Source organism: Apodemus sylvaticus, chromosome 4 (assembly GCF_947179515.1).
Source record: "Apodemus sylvaticus chromosome 4, mApoSyl1.1, whole genome shotgun sequence".
Classification (NCBI taxonomy): domain Eukaryota; kingdom Metazoa; phylum Chordata; class Mammalia; order Rodentia; family Muridae; genus Apodemus; species Apodemus sylvaticus.
Genome location: NC_067475.1, coordinates 133,703,189 through 133,715,109, shown reverse-complemented (window position 1 = coordinate 133,715,109; position 11,921 = coordinate 133,703,189). Strand labels below are relative to the sequence as shown.

Here is an 11,921-nt window from a genome sequence, read left to right as displayed (position 1 = left end):
CTTATATACAGTGTTAAATGAGAACGTTCCCTTTAGGGTCAGCTTTACTACAACTGTACCAAGAACTTGTCTTTTCAGTCCATAGGGTTGTGCTGGGGCCTGATGGGGCGGGACCTGAACATCATCCAATCAGCAGCACGATGGTGAGAACTTCCAATCAGACGTTTAGACGGGGTGGAGGGGGCGGGCTTTCGCGCTGTGTTTCTGAAGTCCAGGATCTTGGAATCCTCCTCCGGCTGGGTCTCTTCCGGTGTAGACTGTCGCTTGGCCCTGTGGCATCCGTTTGCCCTGCGTCTGGCGGGTGCCGGGCCATCCATCGGGAGGACACGGACGCCGCGGTAGTCAAGCCACAATGGTGAGTGTGCATGGTGCCCTGAGACTGGAGGGAGGCCGTGTAGAGCCGGTGGGAATCGGCTGCGGCCAGTGGTCGATGTGGGAGGACGGCTGCAGAAGCCCGCTGGTGTGTGCGTGGCGCGGCGAGACCGGAGGGGGGCTGTGTGAAGCCGAGGGGAGCCGGCGACTGCAGAGGGGCGATGGCGGCCCCGCCTTCCTGCGGCCGGCCCTGGGATCGGTCAGCTTGAGTCCCCCTTGGTGGGCCGTGTGTCACCGCGCAGCCTGTGCTGGAGATCCCGGTACACTGCCGCGCCCCCGAGCCCCTAGCCAGTGCAGCGAAGGCCCGCCCGGGTCAGACTCTGCTGCCCTGTCCGTCTGGAGTCCTCAGAGGCTCCAGTCAGCAGCCCGATTGTGCGGCGATAACCCGCTAGGTCCGGTATATCCCAGATCGTGCGTGGTTTCCCTCAGGGAAAGGATCAATGAAAGTGTTCAGTGAGTGTCCGGTCCTTCCTCCCGAGCAGTCCAAATATACATGAAGCAGAATCTCCTATCCAGATGACTGCTCTTCCCCTATCCTCGCTTCTCCTGTGGTTGGAGGAAGACTCCTCAATTTCCATCTCCTGACTGCATTCCCAAACACCCATTACAAAAATAATATTAACACCCATTTCCCACGCTGCATTTCAAATAGACATAAATTTTGCTTGGCTGGTTTTGTTTTCTTCCCCCTCCAAACACTCAAACATTGGATGACATTTTCAAAAGGATTTACCCTATGGATATTTAACATAAAATCACTTTTTATTTAAAACATATGCGCGCGAGCGCGCGCGCGCGCACACACACACACACACACACACATACACACATTTGTCTTCCTTAGACATCGAAACCCCAATCCTAATGCTTTGGGGTTTAGCTTTCGTTCCCTTTGGAGATTTTCCATAGTGATGAGGCGATCTTCATCTCTCTCTCCACATGGTCCTTCCTTTGCCTGGTTTCAGAGATGCCGACACCAGCTACCATGTCTCCGGTGTCCGGGAGCATCCAGAGCTGTCAGGGTCTGGGTTCGATCTCCTTAGCAGCCTGACGTATGAGGCTAGATCGCACTGGGACTTCGCTGGATGTCTTGAGTCTAGGAAGAACCTCTTGGTGTGCTCTCTCTCATCTGAAAGGCTCTTGAACTATCTCAGCTTTTTGATAAATATGTCAGTTGTACTTGGCATGCAGGAGGCCTTCTGGTTGCTTAATTAAATCCTCGGTGCAAATTTGTAAGAATGAATGTAGGCTGCCAAGTAATCATGGGAAGAGCGTTCTGTAAACCAGTTCTGGAAAGAAAAGGGGGCGGTGCTTTCTGGCCTTGATCTGCATCACTTCTGGGGTTGGAAGGTGGGTTTGTCCCGGGTTTAGAATCTCTAGCTTTTCTTGCTATGTTGTTCTGTTATTAGTATGTCTTTTTCATTTGCTTACTTATCTTCTGAGCTGGATAGGTGCCTGCCAGCCATGGAATCCTGTGAGGTGAGAGGATTCTGTTCTGAGTGAATCGCAGGGACCAAACTTAGGTTGACAGTTGTGGCAGCCAGTGAGCCAGGGCCTCTAACCCTCTGAGGTGGTTCCTGAGAGCGGTCTGTAAGGGAATAGTAAAAGGCTTTGTCTTTATAGCTTGGAAGTCTGTCTTGTGAGTGTTCCTTTCTCAGCGTGAAGCCTGTCGGCAAGGTAAACCTGGCTGTGAGTTGGCCTTTCTCAGCAGGAGACCAGGCAGTTCTAAGCAAGCAAAGAAAGGCCTAATTTTACAAGTGAGACCACATCTTACTGGCAGGTAATTAGGCCTGGAAGCCCCCCCCCCCTTTTTTTTTTTACTTGAGAGACTAAGATAGTTTAAACGTTTTTTAAAAGTAGATAATTTAAACCTTAAAACGTTTTTTAAATTTGTGTCATCAGCAAGTTTAACTTTTGTACCCAAAGTTATCGTAAGGCCAAAATGTTTGTAAAGTGAGGATTGCCGTCTTCTGACCATTGGGACTGAGGCCACGCTGTGGCTTTGGTGGAATCTCTGAGTCTGAGGAGAAGAGAGATTAGAGGAGCCAGGTAATTCTGAACAGGAAGAGCCCATTGTGAGAGACAGGAACAGAGAGACCTGACAAGTAGGAAAAGAAGGCATCTTTCAGAAGCAGAGTGAGAAGAGATTGGGAGAGGGGAAAGGGTGGGAAATGGAGCTCTGACAGAGGGAGTATTTCTGTATGTCAGAGGCCCAGGAGGGAAGGCAGGGTCCACAGCCAGCCAATGCATGGGGCAGAGACAAACAGAGCAGGCAGCTCATGGAGGGCAGGGGGAAAGGAGGAGAGGTAAGAGGGTAGCCATAGTTAAGGAGCAAGTTCCAAGGAGAAAACTGAGAGACAGCAGGGGAGAGGACGGGAGAGACTTAGTAAGTGCCATGGTGACATTTGCAGTTTGGGGTGTTCTCAGGTGGACCAAGAGCCTTGCAATTGAGATGCTCAGGATGGGTGGAGGGGCATCCTCCCTCCCCATGATGGGACCCCCAGCAGGGTGTAGGCTTCCTGACAAACGGCTGCCACTTGGTTCTGGTGAACAAAAGCTGCCTTAGAGACCTGCTTTTCCAGTCAACAGACACCTTTAGGCTTCTTTACCCAGCAACAATCCTTCTGTTTGCCTGATTGAAGTCTTGTTTAGGACACTGTCACCATCACGGCCATTTGGGGGAAAGGGAGGCTTTGGGCCTGACAGTATGGCCGCATTTTACCCTGTCTTTACAACTTTGTAAAGTATGTGCATTTATTTTAAGTTTAGAAATAAGGATATTCCAACACCCAACTTTGTTTAATTAGTTAATTAATTAAAATTAATATTAAATTAAAAAAGATTGTAGGCTTGGTCACAAATATTGAGTTAAATTTAAATCATTGGGGATCTTGCCTCAGTTGTAATGGTCACTTTTCATGAATAAATATTACACAAAAAACCCTAAAAATGTGGAGAAGAGATATTCTCAACAACCATACTCATCTATTAACAGAAAAACATGAAGCAGAAGAATGTAATTTACAGAACTATTAACTCCAGGATGCAGATTTACAGACAGATTAAACAGAGGCATGTGTTAAAACCATTCCTGGGCCAGCAGGGTCAAACTCTGCCAGAGGACTCAGGGATCTGTTCAGAAATTCACAGATGAGCTTTGCATACGATTACCTGCTTCGGAGGAAACTGTCACATTATGTCTTCCAAAGTGCTTGAGGGGAGATGGGCTGGGTCAGTGAGTTTACTCTAAGAACTGTAGCAGGTGGAGGTTAGAAGGCAGTGCCTAGCCATTGCATCGGTTTTTTAACCCAGAGATTTTTATTAAAAATGTGTATTGCATGTATTTATTTGTGTCAGTGTATATGGAATGTGCATGTTCCACAGTACATATACCATGGTTAGAGCACATCTTGCAGGAGTCAGTTCTCTTTCTACCACCTGTGTCCTTGGTTTTGGGCTCAAGCTGGCAGGCTGGGTTACAGGCACTTTTACCTGCGGAGGCGTCTTGCTGGTCGTCAATATGTTTTAAATTATAGGCAAAATCAATTCTGATTAATTTACCTATAGAATATGATGTATTATAGTATAGCATCATACTTTGTGATGTATTATAGTATAGTATCATACTTTGTGAAGATACTTTTGTTTACTTTTTATTTCAGTCTTTCAAGGATGTATAAATGCTTACTGGCATGCTGTATTAATATACATTTCTTATTATGGGCTAAATTTTAAAAAGGAACTATCTGGGAACCCCATGTTACTGTTACTCATTTTACCGTGGAAGCGTCTTTAAGGTGCTTATTTACATTTTAATATTACATGCACCTACCTGTTACAAGGGCAGAAGATGGTCTTAGTGACCCTTGTTTCTTCCTGTGAGGGTTTGATTGTTTTCCCATGTGCCCTTTGGGTACTGCTCCCAGATCCCAGGCCTGGGATACAGATCTTAGATGAATGCCCCAGCATACATTACTGAATTAAAATTGGTGGTGTTGGTGTTAACCGTGAATAGAAGTTGATGATGAGGTCAATGATGCAGGGGACTTATGTGGCTGACAACATGGAACAAATTAGGACCACTTGAGGGTCCGATAAAAAAGGCTGGCTCCATCCTTAGCATCCTTCTCTTCCCTCCATCGCCTTCACCACAGTTCTCTTAGTGCTTTTCTTTTAAGAAAGAATAACCCTTCCCCTCCCCGGCCTTGAACGCTTGTGTGTGGTTTGCACAGGGCCTTGGGGCTCTCGGAAATGCTAGCTAGACTTCCCAACGCTTGAGTATGCACTCAGTACTAGCTCGTTGGCACTCATTTCCCACCTGTAGATTCCTGGACTCTTCCATCTACTTTATCCCAACCTCAGTTCTTTTCTCCCCTTCATTTTGTGGTGCTGGGGCTGATGGTTGAAGGAAGAGCTAGCTGATGGTCACCTGAAAGCAGAGAGGAAGGGGTCCTACCAGAGTAACAAGGAAATGGTGACACACAAGGAGTAGGATTGCCCTCTGTACTTCCACAGTTTTGGAGGAGGGACGTTTCTGGAAGTAACTTGGATGTTTTTAATGTACATAAATTATATATCTTACCCTGTGAGTGAGATTATCAAACCAGCCTGGCTCCTCTGAAATGTCTTCTGGACTAGGCCTCAACCTTCATCCATGAAGACTTAAAACAACCTTAATATAGTGTCTTGAAGGTCTAGGATGTATCTTCTGGGGATGACCCTGGCACCCATTAAAATGTCCATCAGAGCAAACTAGAAGCAGATAGTAGCACTAATCCGTGGGTATAAGAGTAGTTATTGATCAGCTAATGAAAATTGATCATCAAAAAAAGGAGAAGATGTGGGGGTAAGGAGAAGGAGGGGGGAGGAGGAGAAAGATGAGTGAGGAGGGGGGAGGGGAGGATATGGCTGGGGACTGGGTAGAAAGAAGATGGGCTGGAGGGGGAGGGCATGAGAGGCTGGGGGAAGGTGAATAGAATGCAAATACCTATATATGTGCATGGAAATGAAATCCGTTTTGTATCATTAATATTTACTAGAATATTACTTTGCTCTTACTTTGCTCTTGTTAGGTATTTTGTCATAACAACCAAAGTAACTCATTAGTCTGGGCACATAAATATAACTGTTATTTTTTTTCTTCTATCCTCTTTACATGTCTGTTACTTTTTTCAACTACTCTGATATTTTGACATTGGTACTTTATTTTGGTTTTTATATTGTATGAATTTTAGACTGACTAGATTTGAATAAAACCCTAGCTTTAACATTTATGGATGTTTGATAAAATGTCATAGAAGAGGAAAAACATTCCTGGTTTCATGGATTATTTGGGGATTTTTATGCATTAGTGTGTGAAAAACTCAGTGATACTTAGTATATTTTAAATGATCAGAAAGGATCATTTCTATACTGTTATTATAATAAAAATGCAAATTCCTTAAAATTCTTTCAAATCATTAATGTATTCTCTTAGTATCTGCCTTGTCCCTGGTGGGTATTTTTCTTTTTAACCACTAACATTGGCATAACTAGTTAGCTTGCTGTATTGTCAGAAATCTATTCTTTAGTTTTGAATTACTGAATTAGAATATCTGATTTTAGGGCTGGGATGTAGCTTAGTTATAGATAACTGTAGTAGCTATAAAGCACTAGGCCTAAACCTCCCTACCCCCGAAAAAAAGCAGGTAGTAATGTTTCAAAAAGTCATAAAAGTGTAATTCTAATCAGAATTTATATTTTAATACTTCCCATCTATGGGAATATACATTCCCATTTATAGGAACTGTACATGGTTTGAAAAGTACCTTTCTCAGATGTCCTTTTCATCTGAAAAATAGACATCTTGTATTAATATACAATTGAAAATGTAAATACTTATGTTGATGCCTTTACATTTAGTTTTTCATAAAAGTATAGTATCTACTTCATCTTTACTCAAGAGCTTAGTAGTACATTAGGTAATAAATACCACTGTGTTTTTGGTTTTTTTTTTTTTTTTTTTTATTTGTTTTTTTGGCTTTGGTTTTTTTGAGACAGGGTTTCTCTGTATAGCCCTGGCTGTCCTGGAACTCACTCTGTAGACCAGGCTGGCCTCAAACTCAGAAATCTGCCTGCCTCTGTCTCCCAGAGTGCTGGGATTACAGGCGTGCGCCACCACCGCCTGGCTAAATACCACCGTGTTAACATGTTGCTGCGAATAGTTAGGACCACTCAGCTTATGAGATACTCTTTCCTGACTCCTGTTAAGATCAGAGTCACTGACCTCATGAACATTGTGCTGTTTATTTCAGGAACAGTTGACCTTCAGGGATGTGGCCATTGATTTTTCTGGAGAGGAATGGGAGTGTCTGAACTCTGAACAGCAGAATTTGTATACCGATGTGATGTTGGAAAACTATAGGAACCTCGTCTTCCTGGGTAAGGACAACCTCTCCACAGAATTTCTAACTTGGTACTAAAGTTCATTTTTCTTGTGTGCAGGTTTGTATATGCTCGGCCCAGGAGTGGCACTATTAGAAGGTGTGGCCCTGTTGGAGTAGGTGGGTCACTGTGGGCGTGGGCTGTAACACCCTCAGCCTAGCTGCCTGGAAGCCAGTATTCTGCTAACACCCTTCAGATAAAGATGTAGAACTCTAAGCTCCTCCTGCACCATACCTACCTGGATGCTGCCATGCTCCTGCCTTGTTGATGATGGCCTGAACCACTGAACCTGTAAGGCAGCTCCAATTAAATGCTGTCCTTTATAAGACTTGCCTTGGTCATAGTGTCTGTACACAGCAGTAAAACCCTAATTAAGACATCTTGCTTTTCTGAATATATCTTGGGAGCCTGTGTTTTCAGGGGAGAAAACGGGAGGTAGCATTGAAATAGATAACAAATATTTGTAGTTTTAAAATCTCTTTCCTGTACACATCTGTCTTGAGGTAATATATATCCCAAATTAAAATTAGTGGTAATTATAACAGCCAAGAGACATTAAAATATTGTAATTTATATCTTAAGATCCAGTTATTCCTCCTTTTACTGGGATTTAGTTGTGGACAAAGGTGGAGCTCAGAATCTATAAATTGAATATATATTACTCTATATCTGTAGGGAAACAATAATTAGAAAATTAATGATCTAGACTTGTATATGTTTATTATGTTTTTTTTCATATGAACATTATTCCAGGGCAGATATGCTACTGTGTATGAGGAACCATCAAGTAATGCAGTGCCCTGTTTTCTACTAACCAGGTCTTGCTGTGTCTAAGCCATATCTGGTTACCTGTCTGGAGCACAGGGAAGAGCCCTGGAATGTAAAGAGGCGAAAGGCCGTGGCCGTGTTCCCAGGTGAGTGGGAGCGGATGAGTCAGAGCCCACAGAGGAGAGATGGGCTGTGTGAAGCTGTGGTCAGGAGGCACTGGCTTGTCACAGATGCAGCTCTGTTTGTCCTTTGTCACCGAAGGGCATTTTCCACCCTGTGTTCCCCATCTTTTTAAATCCTCTGAGCCTAGTTGTCCTGCAGTCGTGTCCTTCTGTATTCACAGTGGTACCTGAAGTCTTCCCCTCCACCTGTGGGGCTATAGAAAAGGGACAGTTCTTAGAAAAATCTGTGGATATTGCTCATGGCCTTTTTGTTAGTATATAATATATATACATAATATATTAATGGGATAAAGAAGTTTCCTCTTAACATTTATATATTCATTTTTTTAATCATCTCAGCTTTTTACAAACATTATAATGGGGTTTCTATGACGTTTTTTTAGCCAAACACTGACTGCTAATGATTGACAGGTATATAGAGACAAAACTGAGAATTAGTTTTGTGTAAAGACATTTTTAATCATCACCTGTGTTTGTTCCAGATTTTATAAGGTAATAAATAGCTCTTTTATTTTTCTTCTTTATATTTCATTTTTCTATATTTTCAGTTTTTGGAGTAGGTTCCTTATGTCTATTAATATTACTAGTTTTAACCTGTGTTTTATTATTGAATTTCAATTATAAATACTGTTTATTTCAGGACAGTGTAAGATGAAATAAAATAAGATTGAGTTACACACGTCTATTACTAGTACAATTGCAGGTGTTTCTATTTGCCTAGATAAATAGTACTCCTGTTTTGTTTATGACTTTGATGTTTTCTGACTGGATTGTGCTCAGTTGTCATTTCACCCTGTCTCCATGAGTATTCTTGAGAATGACCTTAATTTTGTTATCTGTGTCTTGATAAATCTGTTTCTATGTCTGAGACACAGTTTGATTTCAAGGTAGCTTCTGAGAAATTTCAGCTTTATTGCTTTTTTCGCTTAGCCTTTAATCATAATTTTATGTGAAAAGTACATAAAGCGAAATTTATTGTCTGAAAGATTTTATTCTGTTTTGTAAAGTATATCCAAATTATTGTGCAACACGTCTTTTTAAAATTTCCATTTTACAAAAGTAAGATTTAGTCTTTATAAACACAAAGGTTGTTTTTGTTTGTTTGTTTTGGCACCGCCCGTCCCTGTGGTCAGTGTTAGAGGGGCAATGAGGCCGCAGGTTTCCCGCTGTGGTGTTTGCTAATGAGCTAACCTCAGCATAATTTTAGATGTTAGATTTGTAAGAGTACCCTTGAGAGTCTAGTGAGTGAAATATGTGTCTGTCTTGATTTCTTTCAGCTGTGTCTCCTCATAATAACCAAGACTTTTCGCCAGAGCAGAGCATAAACTATTCATTCCAGAAACTCATCTACGGACCTCGTGGAGATTGTGGTTTTGACAGCTTGTGCTTCCCAGACGGAAGGGACCATGTAGAGGAGGGTGACATCCTGAGAACCTGTTATAACGGGCATGACCCATTTCTGACAGCTGACAAGAGCAAAAGCTTTGCTCCCAGGAGAGATCAAGAGCAAGAAATGGCTCAGGAAACCCCTCAGGTTATGCCAGTCACTGGGGGAGAGCCATGCGCCTCTGTCGGTAAACATCAGGGTCAGGTGTTGAAACATACCCCTTCTTTCAAGGATAATTTGGGAAATCCACAAAGGGATCTAGTTCATTCTTCAGCTGCTGACTTCAACAATTTCAAATGTAGCTTTGGGTTAAGCTTTCATTCAAACATTTTTGTAGATGGGGAACTTAAAAATGAAGGAAAAAATTCTAGATGTAATCAATTTGAGAACTCCATCATGGAAAATTCATTAGTATACAATCAACAAATAGGTCTTTCATGTGTCAAAACACAGAATTCCCATAAGTATGGCAGGTTCTTTGCACATCCAATATCCCCCAACCAAAATTCAAGTACAGACATTTTGGAAATTCAGTATATATGTAAAGAAAATAGGAAGGCCTTCACTGAGGAGGCCACCTTAAGTAATCCCCAGGGCATGTATATTGGAGAGACAGTTTATCAGGGTAATGAAAATAATAATGACATAACCCAAGACTCAAATCATGGCAATCATCAGTCTGCGCATTTGTACAAATGTTACAGATGTGACACAGTCTTCCATCAGTACTCAGAACTTATTATCCATCAGTATATCCATATTCAAGATCAGATTTCCAAGGATATGGATTGCAACACAGCTTTCAATCAAAGTTCAAGCCTTACTAGAAGTCAGGCTGGAGAAAAACCCTACAAATGTAAGGAGTGTGGCAAGGCCTTTACCTATTGTTCAAGCCTTAGGCAACATCATAGGATTCATTCTGGAGTCAAACAGCACAAATGTAAAGACTGCGGCAAAGCCTTCTACCATAAGTCACTCCTGACGCAGCACCAGAGCATTCATGCTGGGAAGAAACCCTACTGCTGCAAGTTCTGTGGTAAGGCTTTCAACCAGAGGTCGACTGTTACTCAGCACCAGAGAATTCATACTGGAGAGAGACCCTACCATTGTAAAGACTGTGGGAAAGCGTTTCATCAAAGATCGAGCCTTAGCCTACACCAGAGAGTTCATACTGGAGAAAAGCCCTACAAATGCAAAGATTGCGGCAAGGCCTTCAACCGGAACTCACTCCTTACTCAGCACCAGAGAATCCATACTGGAGAGAGGCCCTACCATTGTAAAGACTGTGGCAAAACTTTTAATAAAAAATCAAGCCTGACTCAACACCAGAGAATTCATACTGGAGAGAAGCCCTATTCTTGTAAAGAGTGCGGCAAAGCTTTTAATCAAAGGTCGAGCCTCAGCTTACACCAGAGAGGTCATACTGGGGAGAAACCCAATAAATGTAATGAATGCGGCAAAGCCTTTAATCGTGTTTTTTTCCTTACTCAGCATCAGAAAATTCATACTGGCGAGAAGGCTTACCACTGTAAAGACTGTGGCAAGGCGTTTAAGCAGCGGTCCAGCCTGACTCAGCACCAGAGAGTCCACACTGGGGACAAGCCCTATCACTGTAAGCACTGCAGCAAGGCTTTTACTCAGAGGTCAAGCTTTACTCGACACCAGAGGATCCATACTGGAGAGAAGCCCTACAAGTGTCAAGATTGTGACAAAGCTTTCAGCCGCAACTTACTTCTTATTCAACACCAGAGAATCCACACAGGAGAGAAGCCTTACCACTGTCAAGATTGCGGTAGAGCGTTTAATCAAAGATCAAGCCTGACTCAACATCAGAGGGTTCACACTGGGGACAAGCCCTTCTGTTGTAAAGACTGCGGCAAGGCCTTTACTCAGAGATCGAGTTTTAACCGGCATCAGAGGGTCCACACTGGGGAGAAGCTGTACAAATGTAAAGACTGCGACAGCGCCTTTAAGTGCAGTTCCCACCTTGCTGAACACCAGTGCCCCTCATTAGGCAGCTGCTTCGAAGACACAAAGTTTCTCCAATATATGTGAGTTTATTGTTCTGTCACAGACAGTTAGCAAACACAGATGGACTTATTTTGAAAACATGTAATATGTTTGATTATATGAAAGGCACTTTCTGTTGCAATATCAAACTGGATTTCCAGAACCACGTCCTGGTTTAATTAAGTAATAATATTTTTAATTCTTGTCATTTTGTCAGCTGGTTCTGTGTTAATTGTTGTATTCTCAGATGTATTTCCCAAACGTTGTCCAGACTGTAGACATAAAACATACACACCGTCCAGCATACACATAAAAGTGTACAGAAGGCGCTACCCTGGAGAAGTCTTTAGCAGGTCCCCCTATGATTTACACAACTAAGTTGTGTAGCATAGAGCTTGACTGTCTCCTCCAGAAACATGTAGAGTTGTGTTTACTGTCCCTTCCCATCTCCCTAGTTAAGATGAAATTTTCATGACTATAATCACAAGAAGCATCTTTAGCCCTGCATGTGTATTTTTTTTCTTCAGTCATGAAACAGAAACTATAGAGCCCAGATAGCATAAAGAAAGAAAAAAGCTAAAGGTATATATTGAATTGGTCTGAGAGTCTTGACTTCTGAGTCTACTTCTAAAAAGCCTGCAAATATATATAGATGGTGCATGCTGAATCCACAGTTTTACATGATTGAATTCCATTTGGGGGGTGTTAGGTGCCACAGTATTCGTGTGAGAGTCAGAGGACAGCTTCCAGTCAGTTCTGTCTGTCATTTCGTGTCTGTG

General features: G+C 42.6%; 1 protein-coding gene across 1 annotated transcript; it reads left to right on the top strand.

Annotated features, from left to right (window-relative positions):
• The first annotated feature begins 210 nt into the window (after nucleotides 1-210).
• Nucleotides 211-11,350, top strand: LOC127683410 (zinc finger protein 345-like). Its single transcript, XM_052180626.1, has 4 exons — nucleotides 211-355; nucleotides 6,666-6,792; nucleotides 7,614-7,709; nucleotides 9,023-11,350. Exons 1-4 carry the CDS (start codon nucleotides 353-355, stop codon nucleotides 11,185-11,187), a joined length of 2,391 nt encoding a protein of 796 aa, XP_052036586.1. The 5' UTR covers nucleotides 211-352; the 3' UTR covers nucleotides 11,188-11,350.
• The last annotated feature ends 571 nt before the right edge of the window (nucleotides 11,351-11,921 follow it).